The sequence below is a fragment of the Leuciscus leuciscus genome, assembly GCF_965113295.1.
Source record: "Leuciscus leuciscus genome assembly, chromosome: 15".
Lineage (NCBI taxonomy): Eukaryota > Metazoa > Chordata > Actinopteri > Cypriniformes > Leuciscidae > Leuciscus > Leuciscus leuciscus.
In genome coordinates, this window is record NC_138739.1 from 14,865,871 (window position 1) to 14,888,267 (window position 22,397).

Below are 22,397 nucleotides of genomic sequence, written 5' to 3' on the forward strand. Positions count from 1 at the left end.
CTTTTAAAATAGGGACATTAGTTTGGCTGTAATGCTCAGTCACATGCAAAATAGTAAAACCAACATGAAATAAGAATCGTGATAAAATCGTGATTTTCCTAAAAAAAAAAAAAAAAATTGTGATATGATATTATTGCCATATCGCCCACCCCAGGTGTAAAAAAGTGCCTAGATGTGCTTAGATGCTAAAAATGTGTTATTATTGATCATTATATCACACTATAATTAAACATAATGAAACATTCATTTGAATTGAAATTGTTTTATTAGCTTAGCTAATATAATTTATTAGCTTTTTCTAGAGATTGCAGTCATGCATGACATGGTGAAAAATGACTTGAAATAATACTTAAAATAGGTTAAGATGAATGTTAAAGGTGTGCCCCCTAAAAGCACAAGTGGCCCCTGCCTGGCCCCCCCAGTTACTGTGGTCTAGAACCGCCACTGCCTCGAGAGCATCTTCTCCGAGTGCATGCAGTAAGATAGCTACCTGTACTTTAGCTTCCTTTCCATCAGCACCACTTGCAGTCATGTATATTTGAAAGCGTTGTTCCCATCTTCTCCAGTTTTCGCTTATATTGCCTGTTAGCACCAGCGGGGACGGTAGTTTGAACTGTTCCATCTCTTTTCCGCTCTTAACACATAAACGAAGGCCTTCTGCGCTGTCACGTTCGTTCTACGTCACAACGCTTCCTACGCTACGTCCTATACGCCGGCATCCATCTCCGTGAACGCGCGTCGACCGCTGCCGGAAGCCAGTTATTTTCTTTTATAAAGTTTTAAATATGTATATTTTAACGACAAAACCGCACGGATTACCCTCAGAAGGCCTTCGTTTATCCCCCTGGAGCCGGATGGATTACTTTTGTGAAGGATGCATGCACATTTTTGTGGGTGAAACAGGTCAGTTTAGCTCAAAGATAATTGTTCATTAGGGAATTTTGAAAGAGTCACGGACGAACAAATTAATCGTCCAGCTCTCAATTAAACAGGCCGTAACTATCAACTCTGCAGCGGATATTAACAAAGAGTATAGAAGCCCAAGAGGCGAAACTCAATAGAACGCTCCATAGCAACCGTTGCCCCCATGACGTGACGGCGCGGCCGCCATTATGGACTGAAAACTGAAGGCAAACGCCAAAAAAGAATGGGAGTCAATGGCACTGAACCAACTTAACATAACAAAAACTTAACTTAATTTTTTCTGGCCGTCATATCTAAATATAAAAACAATTTAAAATACATTGAGGATGACCGACGTTAAATTACAGAAAATGTTACGTCTATGTGTTGGTTATGCATGGCCTAATTACCCTTAGGAAAATAGTATTTTGGGACAAAATATTACTATAGAAGTACTATAAGACTACTATAGAAATACTATAGCGGCTCTAGGATAATCTATCAATATTTATGTCCTATTATGCATTTTCCTTGTTATATGAATATGCCCCTTCATTCATGACATGGATACCGTAATCATACAGAGAAAACATAGTTTGCATACCTTTATCTTTCGCTCGTTTCTAAATTGGGCACCTGATGGCTTTGACCTTTCTTGTCCATCTCTTATTTGGCACTCGACATCGAAAATCAACAGATTTCCCCTGATCCCCCCCATACCAACTGTGACTCACGACGAGTCACGACCAGAAGTCAAGACTAAACCAATTCACCTTGGTGGTGGTGACCAAGTAATCGTTTTGTATTACCTATTTTTATTAGCCATTCAGACAATTCAGAAAAACAAAAATGTGCAGGAAATATAGAGGCCTGTATTTATAATATTATGAATGAAATGTGCGTTATTTGGAAGAAAGTCGAGGTGTGACTTAGATAACTATATGGATCCCCCCGTCTCCCCCCCTTGTCCTTTCCATTTGGGAGAGACCCAGAGGTGAACTGTCATCCGCGCCCGCGCCTCCGCGCCCCCTCCCCTTTCCCCTTCTCAAATAAACAGCTTCTGTGCACGGCATCTTCTCAGCAGGCAGGGGCGCCTGCAGCTGCAGGGGGCGCAAATTTGCCAATTCCCCACACAGTGAAATGATAGATAATAGAAAACCACTTCGCAGCACAGATTTTTATTTATTTTTATTTATTTTTTCTGCTCGTGCCGGCGGCGCCGCCCCCCCAAAAATGCCGCCCCGGGCGATTGCCCGGTTCGCCCGTGCCAAAAACCGCTACTGGACTTGGAGTTAAGCTTTTCTTTGAGAAAAGAACAAAGAACGGCACTTAAGTCATTCTTCAAAAAGGAAGATGTGTTTGTAGTTTTGCCGACCAGATATGGCAAAAGTTTAATCTATCAACTAGCTCCGCTGTTGAGAAAATGCTCTGGTTGGTTGTAGCGCTGTCCTATTGCATGCAGAGCGATTTTGAGAGACAACTGTTTATCCCGCCCCTCGGATTGAGCCATACCAATGGTGAGTTGCCAGACCTAACATCTTGATGTAGGTCTGGCTTGCCAGGCTACTATTGAATAGCTGCCCACCAGGACTAGAATAACTTCCATGGTTAGTTAAATCCAGTAAAATGTCACTAAGCTTCACAGCGAAGAGGATCCAGAATAGACAGTGTCCATAATGCACAAACGATGCAAATGCTAACATCACTTTACACATGACACTGGTTATAAGCTAAATGGTTATGACAGAATTACACATACATTAAAAAAAACTCTTCATCTGTCCAAAAGTCATTTTGTTGATTATTTAAGGGATACAAGATGTTATTATTATGGGGCCGTTTTCTACACTGTTCACCTGTAAGAAGAAAACAACAGATTGACAGAAGGTAAAGGAAATGAAGAGGATTGTTGTTTCAGCTACACACACACACACACACACACACACACACACACACACACACACACACACACACACACTACTCTTCAGTTTAATTAATCTTCAAACAGATAAACTGAATCACATTGTCATCTTATTAGCAATTCAACATGTTTGAATACAGTGTTTGATGCTTTGTGATTAAATCACCCACAAACTATTCAATAAGGATTTGATTGTTTCTATAAAATGGCATACAAAAATATAACTGCATCATGTGACTTTTTTGCATGTGATTTTAAACATGAAACTTCTAAGTTGAACACAGTAAGATAATAGATAACTATAACATAAACACACTATAAGATAAACATAGATAAGTAACAAACAGTTAAAATATCAGTCATCTTCCCTAAACAACTTCACATCTAAAAAAGCAGCACAATCTTAAATAGTCATTATACTGATGTGTGTGTAATGATGACTAAATTAAATGACATCACACATAAACACAGAAAACACACACACAAAAGAAAGAAATTCTCACCAGTTACACCTGCAAGCACCAGCAGAACAACAACAGCTCCTGGTATTATTAAATACATAATCCAATCTGTAATGAAAAAAATATCGTCATTAGAGATTGACAATAATTGATTATTTTGCCTTTCCACCTTCATCAGTTGTGTGCTATTTATGGAACCGATAAATGGCGTCATCTGGTGCTCATGGGAATACTGACCGATTTTTATGCATTTTTTATGTTAATAGCTTTCAATTGTGACAAAAGTGTGTCACTTGACATGCATGTCACAGTGATACAAATTATCTCAATTATTTGATATAATTATTTAATTTTCAGAACTCTATTTTTCAGACAGGCCACAATGAAAACAAAATCAATGAAAAACTTTAGACCTGCTCAAGGGAAAATGAACTGAATGACTGAATTTTACTCACTAGGGCCAGTCCCATCACTGATAATGCTGATGCTGCGCTGTCGGTGGATGATGCTGCTGTTGCTGAAGATCTTAAGATGGTAAACTCCAGAGTCTGTGGTCCAGATGTTTTGTGATGGTCAGAGATCCAGTCTGATGATCCAGCTTCAGTCTGCCTCTGAATCTCTTTTTACACTGAACATCTGTACAGATCTTTCTCTGATTTCCACTGATTTCAGCTAAACGACTGTCATTGAAATACCACGTCATCAAATCTTTGGGGTTTTTCACTACACCGGGATCTAAAGCGACAGATTCTCCCTCCTTCACGGACTTCGTCTTATCCGTCTCTGCACCAGGAACATCTAAAACACAAATAAACATCTGGTATAACAGGATAGATAGAGGATTCTTCTGTGGGATTCTGAAACCTCCTTTCCACTCTCTCTCTCTCTTGACATTTACATGTGATTGATACATTTGTCCCCAAGTGATTGTGATTGTCCCCCTAGTGGGGAGGAGAAGCAACATTTAACTTTTATTAACCATGGTGAAATTATTATTTGAATGAATATAATGAATGTATTACTATATCCACAAATGACCCTCAATACATCTGAAAAAACAAACAAAGAAAAATATGGTAGGCAAAGCTGTGCCTTCGCTAGCCTGCTAACTAACATTACAGTATTGATGTAGTGTCACGATCCACACAAGAACAGAAGAAAGGTAGATCCAATATGCAGTATGTGTTACTTTAATGTTAGGGTAATCCAATCTCATAAGCAGTCCAGGCAAAGGTCAATATCCAATAGAGCAATCCAAACATAAACAGGAACAAAACAAACGGCAAGAACAGAACTCGGAAGTGGTGTGATACAAACAAGGACTCCGTGACGCATACTAAAACAGACAGGGTTATATACACAGGGAAATGACAATGCTAATGGGGAACAGGCTGAGTGCAATGATCAGTGATAAGGGACAGCTGAGTGCAATGAAAAGACAAGGATCATGGGGGATGTAGTTCAAGAGTGTGATGGACACCGTGGGGAAGGAGGACATCTAGTGGTGACCCAAGGAACATAAACCAGACACTGTGACATAACCCCCCCTCTACGGAGCGGCTACCAGACGCTAACTAACGATAAATGTGATAAACTTCACGATAAAGTGAAGACAGCCCTCTGGGCCGTGGCAGGGCTGACGGGTACAGCCTCCGGCACAGGAACAGTCTCTGGATTGGCAGACGTGACATGAACAGTCTCTGGATCGGCAGACGTGACGTGAACAGTCTCTGGATCGGCAGACGTGACGTGAACAGTCTCTGGATCGGCAGACGTGACGTGAACAGTCTCTGGATCAGCAGACTTGCTGTGTCTCTTCCACGCATGCAATACCGCCACTGCGTAAAAGAGAAAGACAGCCCTCCTGGCCGTGGAAGGACTGATGGTGGGCAGCTCAGAGACAATCCTCTTGTCCGAAGACACAGGCTCGGCGGCGGCCATCTTGTCCGAAGACACAGGCTCGGCAGACGTGACGTGAACAGGCTCGGCGGCAACCATCTTGTCCGCAGACACTGGATCCGGCTCGGCAGCTGCCATCTTGTCCGAAGACATAGGCTCAGCGGCGGCCATCTTGTCCGAAGACACAGGCTCGGCAGACGTGACGTGAACAGGCTCGGCGGCAACCATCTTGTCCGCAGACACTGAATCCGGCTCGGCAGCGGCCATCTTGTCCGAAGACACAGGCTCGGTAGACGTGCGTCTCTTACCCCCTCTCCATCTGCGACGGTGAGATGGTGGCTCCAATTCGTCCCTCACCATCCCAGAGTCGAAGGGGGGCCATGGTGGAGAGTGGTGTTGGACTCCCTCTCGACCACCAACTCCTCTGCGACCTCCCCGGGTCCCACGAAAAATGACTAGACGGGTTCCCTCAAACATATCTCTCCTCTCCCGCTCAGTGGCTGGGGAGGAGAAGTTGGAACACATACCGCTGGATCTGTCTGTGACGGAGTCCTTCTGTCACGATCCACACAAGAACAGAAGAAAGGTAGATCCAATATGCAGTATGTGTTACTTTAATGTTAGGGTAATCCAATCTCATAAACAGTCCAGGCAAAGGTCAATATCCAATAGAGCAATCCAAACATAAACAGGAACAAAACAAACGGCAAGAACAGAACTCGGAAGTGGTGTGATACAAACAAGGACTCCGTGACACAAAACAGACAGGGTTATATACACAGGGAAATGACAATGCTAATGGGGAACAGGCTGAGTGCAATGATCAGTGATAAGGGACAGCTGAGTGCAATGAAAAGACAAGGATCATGGGGGATGTAGTTCAAGAGTGTGATGGACACCGTGGGGAAGGAGGACATCTAGTGGTGACCCAAGGAACATAAACCAGACACAGTGACATGTAGTGGTTACTGTTGCTTCTGTAAGTTCTTGCTTTTGTAAGACTGTTCTTAGGAAAATTATCAGTGATTTTTTGATCGATTACTGTTTGTATTAGCATGGTTTTCCGACAAATATGATTAAATGGTGTATACCATCGAATATATAATCAATCAGAAACAAAAAACAACATACCACTCTGAAACTTCCTGTAAAATCCGTTTTTGCAAAGTCAGTACATGATATCCGTTCATCACAATCCTCTTGTTCATTAACATTGTCAGGGTCTGAATCGGGCTCGAATTGGTTTAAAATTGACGCCATCGTTAATAATTACATCTCAGTAGAGCTTGCGGTTATGAAGGGGGCAGGACATTTCCCGAACACGTGCTGAGCGCTGCCAATCACAAAACACTTGGCCAGCTAACCAATCACAGCACATTTTATATTTCGGAAGGAGGGGCTTCATCGAAAACAACGCGTTCGAGACAGACTGGGGAGAGGGGAGCTGTAATAATGTAAAATATGTGAAAAATCATGCGCATTTTGAACAGTCATGCATGAAAACATATTATAGTACACCACCAAAACAAAATCAAGACTTCATAAAAGGGCATAAAAGGACCCCTTTAAAAAAAAAAACATACGTTTTCAAAAAATTTACAAAATTGCTTCAAAGTTCCCGTTTTCGCTATGGGTGTGTGTTATTAACTTTGTAGAACAAAACGTCAAAGTGTAGTCCACAAATGTCTGGGACGCAACTGTACACAGGCAAAGAGAATAAACAGCTCTGAAAGTAACTCATGTAAACACATTGGCCCTCATTTATCATTCTTGCGTAGAAACGGGCGTATATATTGGCGTAAGATTATGCTTACACTCCCTCTCATCGCCTGATTTATGAAGCTGTGTGTACCTTTGAAATCCAGGTGTACGCAATACCTGCCCTTGATAAATGCCGGCTGAAAACGATCGTCATTAGAATAACACGCCCCTATATATTCAAGTCTCCGCTTCCCCCACGCCCTCATTTTACGCCATGGACACACGGAAGACGGCAAAGAAGAGAAACTTGGATGAGCAAATGACCTATCACAATGCATTATTTTACAGCACGTGTTTTAAAACGATTAGCATTTAATTTCGTATCACGTCACATGTATTGGGGTGTACAATAGTGATGATGATGTGATGTGGAGTACCATTCATTCACATTAATATAATTGCATGACAATTTGTAATATTCTTATTCTTATTATTATGATTTTTATTATTAATGACGCTTATTGTTATTTAGAAGAAGAATGTCGTTATTATTATTATTTGTATTATTATTATTATTATTATTATTTAAAAGAAGAAGAATGTCATTTTTATTATTTTGTCAGTCTGAATTATTTTTTGGTCATTGAAAGCCTTTCATTACTGAACAAAAAAAAGAGGTATACTTTGCCTGGAGTGTTATAAAGTTGTGGATGGGTTACGTGACAGTTATCCATAACGGATGCGACCGCTCTGAAAGCGGCATGCTTTAAAACTTTCACAGAGACCTCAAACAGAAAGCACAAAGCCTTTCTTTAAAGCGAATTTCGTTTTGTATTAATTGTATCTTAATTTTAATCAGTGTTTCATTATCCAATTTTCTGGATTTAATAAATCAAAAGTAAATAGCAGAGATAATCACAACACGGAGGCGCCAGCGCCTGAACTGGAGCTAACGTTAAGCTATCATCCATGAACCGAAACTCAACGTATAAGGTAGCCTACTCGCCTCACACACCTACAAAAAATAGAAATATATCTATTATCTACAGAAATCTCTACTTTTAAACAGAACCATTCAAAACAAAATAAAACGATGTAATCCGTATGAAATGTGCCTATTTCTCTCCGGCGCGTTCACTACTGCGAAGATCGCGAGTCAGACTTAATCTTTGCAGCCGACACAGAAAACCAAATGTTTTTATTGGTTTATTAAGTACAAACAGGCGAGTTATGAAAAATTGAGTGTGAGGGATTTGTTCACTTCACACAAAAAGATCTTGGAATGAGATGGCTAACTATAGCGTTCAGTCCACTGTCTATAATAGCCTAATTTAGAGATCACTTTTTTTTTTAACCCGACTACCTACAACTTTAATCGGTTAACGTTGATACGGTCAACCATCGGTCAAACGGTCATCGGTTAACATCCCTATGTTGTTGTTTTTTTTACAGTGGGTCATAATATATCATATCTTTTAGTTTGTCAGTGCGTTTTGTGGTGTTAGGAATTGTTTTTCTGCGCATTTCCACACTAACTCAAAACGTGCATACATGTACACCACCTCCTGAGCTGGCGTAGGATTTGAGCGTGCCGTACGCCAACGTCCATATTGATAAATCTCAAAGTCACCGTGGTTTTGGGTGTACGCTGGAAATTTGGTGTACGCACTTTTGATAAATGAGGGCAATGGCCAATGGCAATGGCCAATGGCACTTTTGATAAATGAGGGCCAATGAGGGCCATTGGCCCTCATTTATCAAAAGTGAGTACACCAAATTTCCAGTGTACATTTCCAGGCTTTCAATGACCAAAAAATAATTCAGACTGACAAAATAATAAAAATGTTATTCTTCTTCTTTTAAATAATAATAATAATAATAATAATACAAATAATAATAATAACGACATTCTTCTTCTAAATAACAATAAGCGTCATTAATAATAAAAATCATAAGAATAAGAATAAGAATATTACAAATTGTCATGCAATTATTAATGTGAATGAATGGTACTCCACATCACATCATCATCACTATTGTACACCCCAATACATGTGACGTGATACGAAATTAAATGCTAATTGTTTCAAAACACGTGCTGTAAGATAATGCATTGTGATAGGTCATTTGCTCATCCAAGTTTCTCTTCTTTGCCGTCTTCCGTGTGTCCATGGCGTAAAATGAGGGCGTGGGGGAAGCGGAGACTTGAATATATAGGGGCGTGTTATTCTAATGACGATCGTTTTCAGCCGCGGCATTTATCAAGGGCAGGTATTGCGTACACCTGGATTTCAAAGGTACGCACAGCTTCATAAATCAGGCGGTGAGAGGAGTGTAAGCATAATCTTACCCCAACATATACGCCCGTTACTACGCAAGAATGATAAATGAGGGCCATTGTGATTATGCATGTCTTAAAACATTTGTTAAATGACTCACCATGGACAGTAAAACTAAATATCTTTCCAATGACGGTGTTGCTGCCGATTATCTGTAGTTGATAAAATCCAGATTCAGTGTTTGTGATGTTTGTGATGGTCAGAGATCCAGTCTGATGATCCAGCTTCAGTCTGTCTCTGAATCTCTCAGTGCCTTCATTACACTGAACATCTGTACAGATCTTACTCTGATCTACAGTGATTTGAGCGATGCGGTTGTTATTAAAAAAACATTTAATCTTTTCTTGTTGGTTTGTTTCAACATCAGTGTGAAGAGTGACTGAATCTCCCTCCATCACTGACACTGACACTCTGTCTGTCACCAAACACACCTGGAGACGAAAAGAACAGGTAATCATAAATCTGTAATCATAAATAGGTAATCATAAATAGTATGGTAAATCAAGTAAAATTAGATTTTCTTTAAATTTCCAAACAATCTAAACATTTTATTGGTAAACAGCATAGTCAATTACTTTATACTATACAGAAATTACATCACAAATAAACTCACAACAATGTACTAGTATAGCATACAACATCAAAGCCTCAGTAAGAAACAAATTATTAATTTCACACACACTCTTAAAAATAAAGGTTCCAAAAGAGTGTTTTTGCAGTGATGCCATTGAAGAACCATTTTTGGTTCCCCAAAGAACTTTTCAGTGATCAGCTCTTTAAAAAAAATATAAATCTAAAGAACCTTTAGTGGAATGGAAAGATTCCAATGATGTTAAAGGTTCCTCATGGAACCATCAATGCCAATAAAGAACCTTTATTTTTAAGAATAGTTCAGTAAAGTCTGTCACACTGTCAACATCTCGATCTTGTTTTTCCGTGGGTGTTCGTGTTTTCCCTCCAACACTGATCGACTGTGTTTACATGAATACTCACCAAGCCGGGTTGATTTTTGTGTGTATCGTGCTTTGCTCCTACTCTCAGAGCGCGCACAATGGCCCTCATTTATCAATCTTGCGTAGAAACGGGCGTATATATTGGCGTAAGATTATGCTTACACTCCTCTCATCGCCTGATTTATGAAGCTGTGCGTACCTTTGAAATCCAGGTGTACGCAATACCTGCCCTTGATAAATGCCGCGGCTGAAAACGATCGTCATTAGAATAACACGCCCCTATATATTCAAGTCTCCGCTCCCCCCACGCCCTCATTTTACGCCATGGACACACGGAAGACGGCAAAAAAGAGAAACTTCTCCGACGTGGAGATCGAGACCATCACCAGGGAAGTGGAAAGAAATAAAATCGTTTTATTTGGGAGTTTAAAGAGTGGGATTAAAGGCGCCCACAAAAACAAAATATGGACCCAAATTACGAGTTCTGTTAATAGTGTGGGGGTTGAGAAGCGCACTCCAGCAGAGGTAAGAATGTTTTATTGCTTAATATAGACCAATAGTGATCAAGTTAAGCATGAGTTTTCTTTAATGCTTAATATAGACCAACAGTGATCAAGTTAAGCATGAGTTTTCTTTAATGCTTAATATAGACCAACAGTGATCAAGTTAAGCATGAGTTTTCTTGTTTATTGTAGGTGAAAAAAAAGTGGTCCGATATAAAGATCGCCACAAAGAGGCGCGTCTCGGCACTGAAGAGGAGCCAGAGTCAGACTGGGGGAGGCCAGTCGGATCCAAGCCTCCAGCTGACACCGAACGAGGAGCGGGTGGCAGCCCTCATCGGAACGGCGTCTTTAGAAGGTATCACCAGTGGGGGAGATACCGACGACATTCATGGTAAGTAAACTTAAATGTGATAGACCAATAAAATAAATAAAAAAACACATATGTCCATAGTTAAATTATTTTATTTAAATTTTGCACTATTGTTTTGCAGATGATGGCACTGCAGGCCCCAGCGCCCTCGAGGCATCTCCCCCTCAGCCCATCCAGGAGCCTGAGCGTATCCTTGCGCCCCACCCAGAGCCTGAGCAGGTGCAAGCAGGGGAAGCCGCGGCCCGTCCACCAGCCTCACGTGCGCCACGGCCAAGGGTCCTGACGGATGAGGTCCTGGAAAGACAAACAGAAATTTGTAGACTACTGGTCGAAATTAACCATTCATTAGTGTCAATAAATACGACATTAAAGCAAATAAATGAAAACTTAAAAAAAAAATAAAACTAAAAAAAAACGAAACCATGAAAACGAAGTCTGTGTTATTTTAACTTACCCTTAAAACCGCCGAACAAGGTCCCGTCTGAGCTGAACAGCTCCTAAAGCCGGTGGTGCTGCCCACTGCTCCACTGGCACTTCTGGGTCTGGGTCAAGCGCGTCAAATGGCACACGGTTCATCTCAGCCATGTTGTGCAAGACGGCACATGCCAAAATGATATTGCACACCTTCTTTGGCGAATAGAGCAACGTGCCCCCCGCGTGTGCCAGGCAGAGCCATCTACCTTTTAGGAGCCCCACGCAGCGCTCCACAGTGGCTCGTGTTTGTGCGTGCGCTTGGTTGAAGTTGCGCTCCTGATGCGTCACGGGGTTTGGCACAGGGGTGACCAAAAAGTCCAAAAGAGGATAACCCCTGTCACCTAAAGGGGAAAAGAGAGGTTAGGAAACGAATATATTTTGCAAAATAAATTTGCTCTTAGTACTCACCTAAAAGATAACCATGACCCCTCAATGCGCCCTCCTGCAGCCGTCTGCGCACGCTGCTGTGCTCAAAAATGAAGGCATCGTGGGTGCCTCCAGGCCATCGTGCCACAACATTTAATAGGCAGAGTCTGGCATCACAAATAATTTGCACATTGACTGAATGATAATTTTTGCGGTTGATGTATGCGTAATCATTAACCGATGGTGGTTTCAGACGCACGTGGGTACAGTCAATTGCACCTATGACATTTGGAATCCCAGCAATCTCATAAAACCCCCTTTTAATCATTGTTTGCTGGGCATTGTCGTATGGGAATTGGACGTAGTGTGGGATGAGAGTCCTGATGGCAGCCAGCACGGATGGCAGCATGCGGCTCATGGTGGGTTGGGATATGCCAGACCTGTCAGCAATCTCCCGTTGAAAAGTTCCAGTGGCTAAGAACCCCAGTGTGGAGAGAACCTGGACTGGAACAGGTAAGGCCCTTGACCGCCGGGTCTCACGCTGGAGGTAGGGCTCCAGGTTATTGCACAGCTCCAGGAGAAGATGCCTTGGAAGACGGAATCTGCTCATCAGCCATTCATCTGATTCATTCAGAAGATCTCGCCTATCCTCAAATACTCTTTCCCTTCTCAAGGGCGCATATGCGTCTTCTAAAAGAGCCAGGTCAGCCATCATTGAGAATTGGTATAAGGTGGAAATCCAGTTTAAATAGCTGTTTGGATGAGCAAATGACCTATCACAATGCATTATTTTACAGCACGCGTTTTGAAACAATTAGCATTTAATTTCGTATCACGTCACATGTATTGGGGTGTACAATAGTGATGATGATGTGATGTGGAGTACCATTCATTCACATTAATTATTGCATGACAATTTGTAATATTATTATTATTATTATTATGATTTTTATTATTAATGACGCTTATTGTAATTTAGAAGAAGAATGTCGTTATTATTATATTTGTATTATTATTATTATTATTATTATTATTATTTAAAAGAAGAAGAATGTCATTTTTATTATTTTGTCAGTCTGAATAATGTTTTGGTCACTGAAAGCATATGCCTACAAATCAAATGATTTGGTAAAGTCACACAAATTAATCATTGAAGTCCATGTTGCACAAAAATAAACATTGAAGTTTATAATTACTATGTTTTTTTTTTTTTTTTTACAGTGGGTCATAATATATCATATCTTTTAGTTTGTCAGTGCGTTTTGTGGTGTTAGGAATTGTTTTTCTGCGCATTCCCGCACTCAAAACGTGCGTACACCACCTCCTGAGCAGGTGTAGGATTTGAGCGTGCCGTACGCCAAAGTCCATATTGATAAATCTCAAAGTCACCGTGGTTTTGGGTGTACGCCCGGTGTACGCTGGAAATTTGGTGTACGCACTTTTGATAAATGAGGGCCAATGAGAGTCGCCTGGGAAACAGCGCGAGTTCTCTTTCCCTTTTAAAATGAAACACGCCCCGAAATAGTTCTGTGTCATCTATTACAATCTGTTACACGATTTGAGAGAGAGAGAGAGAGAGAGAGAGAGAGAGAGAGAGATATTTCGGACATTTATTTATTAAATTAATTACCTGTATTTAAAGCAGTAGCCTGTTTGTTGTGTTTTTAAAACTTTTAATAATGACTTCCTCACAATTAATTGGAATATCTCGCTCGATGGAGAGCAGTAGGTCAGAGAGCCTCTCTTCATTAAAGACGTTGATACAATTAGAATGTATAACACATCTAACAAAAATAGGAAAATGATGAAAATATTACTAAATATTATTTACTTACTATCAAAACAGTGAGAATCAAGAAGGTAATTAAGAGGAATTCATGTTTAGTTTTGTTGATGTTGAAAATTTGATGTATATTCATGAAAGTGTTAGCTATCATGAAATCAGTAACACTTTACAATAAGGCTTCATTAGTTAAATTTTTTAACATGAACTAATAATGAACTGCACGTCTACACAGCATAATATTAGTTCATATTTATTTCAGCATTTTGTACGTGTATTGTTATTTATTATAATAATTATAATAATTATGTATAACGTGATTTATGACAGCCCTCATCTTGTGAAATATATATATATATATATATACACACACACACACACACACACACACATTACTTGTATAAATACTCAGACATTAATAAAAGATGAATAATATGTAAAAATGAAATTATTTTTAATCATGATAAAATGCCCCTATAGTGAAACATAATAAATACTGAAAACAAAAAAATGAAGGAAAACTCGGTGTCAAGTCTTGCTTCCAATCCTGTTTTCCCTAGTGATGGGAGAAACAAAGCTTTGAATCAATTGAACCAATTGCTTCGCAAAATGATTCACTGTTTCGAAGTGTTCGAAAAACCACACGCTGGTGACCCCTACTGGTCAAAATAGCATAAATTCAACAAAAACTCATGCCAAACATGCATAAAACAGTGACAAAGGTCACATGGGCCACATCTGGACCACACACAGCAAGCCACAACTCAGATTAAAACCGGCTTGATGTGAGTGGGCCAGAAAAGGCCCATATGAACTTTGCCACTTCCAGAACTGAGCCATAAGTGCCATAGTTTGCCAGCCCAGATGAGGCCCGGAAATATATGCTATCTGGGTCGAAGCTGCACGCTCACACAAGACAGAGCACACGGACAATGAGCAGATGCTAATCCTGTGCACTTACAACAGAAGACTAGCACATGGCCGAATCCCGACAGAGAACTGAAACCAAACTAGACCGAAGTGCTGGGATCTGAACACCAGGATCTGCACACAAAACAACTCGCATGAACAGAAGAGCGCACGGCTGGAGCACACTCAAACCCACTCGCTCACACGACGACAAGACTATACAGGAGAGTCAGGGCTCTGTCACAAAACCAAGAATAAACTAGACCGATAAGTGACAGAAACCTGACACTAACATACAGTATCTATCTATCTATCTATCTATCTATCTATCTATCTATCTATCTATCTATCTATCTATCTATCTATCTATCTATCTATCTATCTATCTATCTATCTATCAATCTATTAGCTATATAGCTGCGAGCAGCGATGATGGGCCCAAGACTAAAGGGTAACTAATGGCGCTTTTCCACTACACAGTACCAGCTCGCCTCGGCTCGCCTCGGCTCGCCTCGACTCGACTCGACTCGGCTCTGTTTGGTTTTCCACTGTGTAAAAGTTGTATCTGTACCCGCTTCCAGGTACTTTTTTTCGTACCACCTCCGGCGAGGTTCCAAGCGAGCTGAGGCGAGCCGAGGCGATACTAAAATGTGACGTGAAAACAAGGCAGACTGCTGATTGGTCAGAGAGAATCGTCACTATTCACTGCGTCATCATTGCACGCGCCAGACGGAGTATCCTGAATAAAAAACAGCAAAAACAAAAACAAAAACATCCAAAAACAGCATACACTCGATTTCCTCCATTGTCCTGTGTGTGTGGGTAGCGGGTGTATCTCGCGCGTCTCGCGTAAAAGATTAAGTCACGGCAGTTTCCTGCGGCGTCGCTATGACGACCAGGTACTATTGTGGAGGTACTATCTGCAATGGAAAAGCTGGTACTGGTAATGGAAAAGCGCCATATGTGCCACCAGCTTGGACCCGCCATCGCTGCTCGCAGCTATATTCTGATTTTGAATTAGTTTTGAATTAGTTTTATTTTTAAACTTTCGGATTCAACCTATGTTCTCAAGCAGTGAAAAATAGAGGACAATGACAAGCGGTGACAGACAGGACCGAGCAGGTAAAATTTAATATGAAACAAAGTCTCAACTTTCAAATTTGGTCAGTCAAAGAAAATCAAACAATACAAATATAGCCTACTGTTTTGTGGCTCTTTAAAGGCAGAGTAGGCAGGATTTCTCTAAAAAACTTTTTCCCAAATTTGTTTACACTGTCTTTATATACCAATACATAATTAAAATGTAAGTACTCTGAAAAAGAGAGTATAAAAATGAAATGATTGGCTGGGCGACTGTCACTCTCCCTCGCTACCATGGCTACCACCCCTGCCGCTACAGGAGCTGCCCACATGCATGCACCCGTTTGACTCGAGGAGAGGAAGAGGCACGGAGAGAGGCACGGAAGCTAGGAAGAATCACAATTATGGCAGAGAAAGAGCAGTCAAAATTCCCAGTACCTGCAGGCTGCATATACCGTCAGCGAAGGCAAACAAGGCAAAAAAAAAAAGGAACTAGTAAGGTAGAAAGGTAGGCTACTTGTCTCCGGAGTGTAATGTTAGTCCTCATCAGAGCCAACAGTGCTTTCATCGTGGAAGCTCTTAAATAAAAAACACCGTATATGTTATGATTCTTACACAAAATTCACCTTCATCACAGTGTAACTGATGGTAATGGGAAACCGTGTATCAATGCAACCTGTTTTTAGCTTTGCCTTATGTTACTAGCTTGTTACCGAATCAAACAAAATATATTTTAAACTTTACCAGTATTGATATGCTAGCTTGATAGTGAGTACTAACAGCCATGTTAGTTGTTTATATTCATAATGATAAAGTTAGGTATTTTATTACATGTGATTCTGACATGATGTCACTACATGCACTGCGCTCCTCTCTGCTCGGCGCTGGTAAACGCCTCCTCCAGCTGAGCGGTCGGCATCGCGCGTTCATGTGTTTTGGGGGCGTGGCTTTGAAAGCAGCCCAGAAGGGAGGGGGTGGGAGTGAATGGAATAAGTAGCGGTGTTTATTGCAGTCCTGAGAGGATTACAGACACTTGATTTTTATACTCTCTTTTTCAGAGTACTTACTTTTTAATTATGTATTGGTATTTAAAGACAGTTTAAACAAATTTGGGAAAACGTTTTTTAGAAAAATCCTGCCTACCCTGCCATTAATGTGTCGTGACAGATTGGCTCAGTTAAAGCCAAGTTCAAATCCACCAATGTTAATCTACTAACTCTCCTGACTGCTTTGTCGGAAAAAAATGGTGGATTTTGATTGGTCAGACTCAGATCGCATGTCAATCAAACTCCCTGCGAAGAATGAATTGACGCTAATTTAAGCACCAGCTTTTTAAAAGCGATGTATAAAAATGTTTTACATCCCCCCCGGTGAAACCGATATTACCGGTGTTGTCAGAAGTCGATTTACCGGTGGGAGAATATTTATCACCGTCACATCTCTACTGCTGGCGTATTTATGTAATATGAAGAAATTGTCACTGAACGAATCAGTGAACGAATCTGAATGAATCATTTTGGTGAACAAACTGAAAATGAACGATTCTCTGGAAATAATCTAAAATTCCACCACTAAAACCACAGCAAAGATTTTTACATACAGCAACTCAAAATGCATCTCAGCCAAATATTCAGTAACGTTCCAAGACCATAAAACTGCCACTCTACCAACATGTACAACATAATTTAACTGACTGTAAGAGCTGTCAGTAGTGCATGTCTGTGTTTGTGGTGCACGCACACACACACACACATTGTATTTTCATGTTTTCAAAGCTCTTTCAAAGGTGCTGCATGCAAGCCAGAAGTGGCCACATTTTCTAATGATATTTAGGGCTGTCAAACTGTACCGTATATTTGTCAAAAGTGGCCCTAATTGTTATTAATTAATATCTTACACCCTGTTTAGCCAGTGCTGACTGTGCCGTACATTTGCCAGATGCGGCCCAAATTTGGTGTAATGTATTTGGCCCATATTTGCTATGCCATTTATGGGCCACTTTAGGTTCACATTCAGATTCGCCAGTGATTACTGTCCCACATTTTTGCCAAAACTGGCCCAGTTATGTTTTAAGATAACTGGGCCACATTTGCTGCAACAAATGTGGGCCATATTTGGTTTACTTCTAGATTACTCATTGTCGATTGTGCCAGATTTTTGCCATAGGTGGCCCACATTTGGTTTGTAATATTTGGGCCATATTCATTATTTATCAAATGGGCCACTTTAGGCTCACATTCAGATTACACATTGCCACGAGTGCCGCATCTTTGCCTAAAAAGGCCCACATGTGATTTAAAATATTTGTGCCATATTTGCCTTTTTACATGTGGGCCACATTAGGCTCACATACATTTTGTCTGGGTCATAACAAGGCCTGCAGTGCCGCATCACATCCGTCTGATATCTGGGTTTCGAATGAATCAATATCAGTTTGTTGCATTTACACGTCTTTTACCAGCAGATGTCCTCAGCATGCTACTTTGTCATCTTACTTACTGTCATCTAAACAGTGAATCTAGCTAGTCTAGTGTAATCGATCTAATCTAACAGCGAGTTTAGCTGACAAAGTCAATAGTGGAAATAAAAACAACACCTAGTCAACACCTTTATATATATATATATATTAGAGGTGGGCATAGATTAATTTTTTTAATCTAGATTAATTTTGAAATTAATCTAGATTAATCTAGATTAAAATGGCTCATTTGAATTCTGCCGAAGGCATTCAGAATATGTGTGCTACCCAAATAATGACTATAAAAGTAAGTCTTTGAGAAGGGGTTTCTCAAGCCAGGTGGCGCATTAGACCAGGGGCTCATCTCCTGTTTCCAAAATGCATCACAAACTGCTTGAGAAAGCTGTTCTACTCATAGACTGTAAAAGGTTACTACTGTACTGTTACCGTCCGTAGGCAACATTAGGTAGGCCTATGTTATTATCAACTACTATAGGCTATCAATTAGGGATGGGCGATATGGCCTAAAATCTATATTGTGATACATTGCAGCCTCTTGCGATAACGATATACAGTATTTTATAATAAAACCATTTCAGAACAGATTACACAGACCCATGCTAAACAACTGCTAAATGTATTTTTTTTTAAAGGGTGTATGTAGTTTTGACAACATATATTGTGCAAAACTGTAAGTATACAACATAATTTTGCAGATAAATAAAATTTAAGTACACTAGCTGCAGAGACTTAAGTAGGTCTAATGTTTATTATGGCTTGGAGCTTATGAAACCCCAAATTTAAAATTAGAATATTGTCTAACTGATGTCTTTTCAGTTAAAAAGAAACACAACAACGATTCTTAAAATCGAGATTATGTGCTACACCACTAAGATATATTGGAATGGGAATAATATGCGCGCGCTGGTATTCAGTGATATCATGTTTCGTTTTGAATTTGAGGTGGTCGAACGGATTAGTCGTGTGTTAACTTACCGAACTGTTACCCCACACACTCTGTATATAGTTTGCTGCTGCTCGTCTGACGGCTTAAACCCGAACCAAGTCCAAATAATGGATGTTGCACCGATCTTTTTCACCAGCTTTCACTTTCAGCCGTGTTTACTTAAGATGACGACGAATATGCGTTGCAGCCGGGTTTACCTCGCGGCCGCGGGTAGATTGCGTCATCATAGCTTGTGTAGTATAGAGCCATCTCCCAGCCCAACTTGGAGAATAGATTAACGGCGATATTTTTTTTATCGCGCGATAAGAGTCTCGCGTTAACGCAGCACGATAACGGCCCACCACTAATATACAACGCCTTATTCACTGCAACTTCAAAGGAAGCAATACAATGTTGTCGAAACCAGCGCTGGATACCTGAGGTAATTTTGTTGAACTATTTGCTAGCCTGCATAATGATCTCATCATTAATACTTCTCACTATTTATTCCAAGGGTCCTTTTTTTTTAACGTATTCTTGAAAAAAAATTCTGTACCTCGGCAATTAAAGGTACAATATGCAACATTTTCTGCCGCTAGAGGGCGCTACATTCCAAACAACAACAACGGCGTAGCTTGATGACGATGTAAAGGAGCGTAGAATGATGGGAACTGTTGTTTTCAACTCCACCGTGGATGTAAATCAGTCAGACGGGAATCGAAAAATCATGTTCATGGATGTTCTATTTTTATAAATGTTGCGTTTAATGACATGCTTTTTGTGGCGAGGGGGGGCGTGGTTCAGCGCGGTCTGTAACGGGAGGGATAGAAACAAGACGAGTGGGGACGTAAGTAGGTCAAGTGCAAATGACGAACACCTGTGTCTTTTTGCAGTATTATTGGCGTGGAGAGACCGTGCTGGAATCAGAGACTGGAGAGAAAATTGGACGCAGAGAAAGAAAACCGGTGGATCCGAGCTCTCATTTTTGAACTGTTTTGTGCCGTCGCCACGGTGAATGCGCGTTGTGCGCGACTTTTGTTTGTTTTGTTTTATTTTAATAAAGTACGAGTCCCAGTCACGCCGACCCGTCTTCTGCCTGACTCTTGAACCTCATCACACTTTTATTTCATTAAAATGAATTAACAGCAAGAAAAGTAAGGTTTAATACTAAATTGGTTATCATAGATGTTACTGTATTTGTCGAATTCATTGTTGTGATAACGCTGCACAGTTTTACGTGTTCTAAACAATTGTTGTAAAAGTACATTCGAACATGCCCACATCATTTGCCAAAATACTGATTAATCTTTATGTATAACACATGCTATATTTATTTACATGGCCATAAACACCAGACGTGATAAACAATATCAATAAACTAAACACAAACCTAAAGCAATAATACTTTCCTTGCATAAACATAACTATTACCGAATGCTACATTTGGAAAATATCAAATTAAGCATGCTTTGTCAACGGAACCAGCTGCAATCAGTAAATAATAATTGTGTTCCATAACGACAGCACGAAACAAGCTAAAGTTTGTTGCTTGATAGACGCTACAACTAGGCCTACAACTTCCGCATTTGTCCAGGACTCCACGCAGTACGAGCGGAAACCGAGGATGACGCAATTGACTGGCGACTCCCAGCTCCCCCCTGCTCTAACGCCCCGTTTCCTTGGTTAAAATCGCAATTTTCTCATTATTTAAAAATAGTTGGAAACATTTGGGATATTGTAAGTAATCAACTTAACAAAATATATAACACTGGCCTTGAGATTTTGGGATGTTTTAATGCAAAATTCTTACATATTGTACCTTTAACTTCTCCACAATGTCATCTGCATTTTAAATGCATGAGTCCTTTAAATTCGAGTGGATTTTGATTGGCTGTCAGTGTTTTATCGTTCGACAGGTCGAAAAAAAATCGTTCTGACAGGGATCCCAACGATATCGTTTCTCATATCTATATCGTTATCGTCCTTGGTGTGAACGGGCCTTAAGCGTATATGAATCAAGCAGTTTAGCCCCAGTTTTTTTAAGAGACTCGATCACTTTATATAGGGGCTTTCAGACCCCTAGGTAGGAGCTTAGTTAGTAGTGCTAGGAACTTAGTTCTAGGAACTTTATTCTAGTCACCAGGGTGGTTCCACGAGTAATGTTTCCAGGAAAAATGTTCTGATTGTATTCGCACCACCAGTAGGAACTCTGAAGTGATGTGAGCCTTGTTGTTGTGACTTTTATTTTGACAGTGCGGCTGATTAATCAGAAAAAGAAAAAAATTATATCTCTTGCTTATGTGTTATCATTTAATCATTTATATCTTAAATATAATTTAATCAAATGTATTAAATCACATTTTAAGAAATCATTATTATCGTGTTGATGTGTTTCTCTCAATATGATGTTTTATCATATTGAATATCATATTCATACGTGAATATCATTTTAATGTGTTTACCATTATTATCATTTGAAATGTATCATGTGTATATATATATATATAATGATTTTCTTTTATTAATCTTTATGCCTCAATGTAGCTGATTGACTAAGGGGTGAACTTTTGTACTTCTTGTGAGATGGGGAGCGAAGTTTCCGAGAGACAGACCGCAAGTGCTTGGATGTCTCATTTAAAGTGAAAAACAATGTTATCTTGTCTAAACATCTTGCAGATGGGACATGTTGTGCAGCAGTTTCTTTCTTGTGTATTGTGAGATCAACAACTTTCTGACACATGTGGGGTATGAGGCAATATGTGTATCGGGCCCCCACTCCAGGGTGTGAAACCATGAAAGCTGTGTTTGTGTCTTGAGGGTCTGCTCGGATGGGATATGCTAAAGAGGAAATTAGCCCCTTAGGATGAACAGATTATACTCTAATGCAATGCAAATATCTAAACATCCTCTAAAATACACTTACTTGAGATGAAAATGAGAACTTTTTTTCTGAGAAATTGAACAAAAGTAAGCGAGTTTATGCTGAAAACAAGAACAAATATCTATCAATGGTGTTTGAAAAATGGAAAGCAGTTTTATTTAGATGTAAAGTGAGCAGGAGAGGAAGAAGCCCTTCACCAGTTCACCTACCAACTAAACGCACATCAAACAAAAGCCCACTCTCACCTACAAGATGTTTGTCCATGTTTCTGAAGAAAACCGACCTCAGCAGGTTTCAGTTTGACTCAACCTCAATGAGAATGACAAGAGGGATAGATTTAATCTTTTTTGTTTTGCACACAACTGAATTGTAAAATCAGTAAGATCTAATTTATCAGGTAATTCAATGAGATTCACACAATATTCCACTCTTTTTTTGTGTGTAATTAAT

At 40.1% G+C, this 22,397-nt stretch overlaps 5 protein-coding genes across 8 annotated transcripts in view; 2 read left to right on the plus strand and 3 right to left on the minus strand.

The window, feature by feature from the left end:
- Positions 1-22,397, plus strand: part of LOC309476224 (SLAM family member 5-like) — a 232,245-nt gene that overhangs the window by 192,568 nt on the left and 17,280 nt on the right. The gene's annotated exons all lie outside the window — the stretch shown is intronic.
- LOC309476062 (uncharacterized protein) overlaps positions 1-22,397 on the minus strand; it is a 77,099-nt gene that overhangs the window by 31,049 nt on the left and 23,653 nt on the right. The gene's annotated exons all lie outside the window — the stretch shown is intronic.
- The window catches only part of LOC309476275 (uncharacterized protein), a 106,570-nt gene continuing 86,863 nt past the window's right edge, over positions 2,691-22,397 (minus strand). The window contains exons 2-6 of the mRNA XM_082139558.1: positions 22,193-22,256; positions 9,325-9,655; positions 3,741-4,083; positions 3,328-3,393; positions 2,691-2,759 (exon numbers count right to left, since the gene is read on the minus strand). Coding sequence (XP_081995684.1) covers positions 3,812-4,083; positions 9,325-9,619 — 567 coding nt within the window. The 5' untranslated portion in view covers positions 9,620-9,655; positions 22,193-22,256 and the 3' untranslated portion in view covers positions 2,691-2,759; positions 3,328-3,393; positions 3,741-3,811. The remainder of the gene's footprint in view (positions 2,760-3,327; positions 3,394-3,740; positions 4,084-9,324; positions 9,656-22,192; positions 22,257-22,397) is intronic.
- LOC309475030 (nuclear apoptosis-inducing factor 1-like) lies at positions 10,276-11,511 on the plus strand. Its single transcript, XM_082137643.1, has 3 exons — positions 10,276-10,702; positions 10,873-11,071; positions 11,172-11,511. The coding sequence occupies exons 1-3, from the start codon at positions 10,502-10,504 to the stop codon at positions 11,450-11,452; spliced, it is 681 nt and encodes a 226-aa protein (XP_081993769.1). The 5' UTR covers positions 10,276-10,501; the 3' UTR covers positions 11,453-11,511.
- LOC309475029 (putative nuclease HARBI1) lies at positions 11,227-12,677 on the minus strand (the record flags this gene model as incomplete). The annotated part of the gene is made up of 3 exons (XM_082137642.1): positions 11,227-11,344; positions 11,505-11,865; positions 11,933-12,677. The coding sequence occupies 2 exons, from the start codon at positions 12,675-12,677 to the stop codon at positions 11,507-11,509; spliced, it is 1,104 nt and encodes a 367-aa protein (XP_081993768.1). The 3' UTR covers positions 11,227-11,344; positions 11,505-11,506.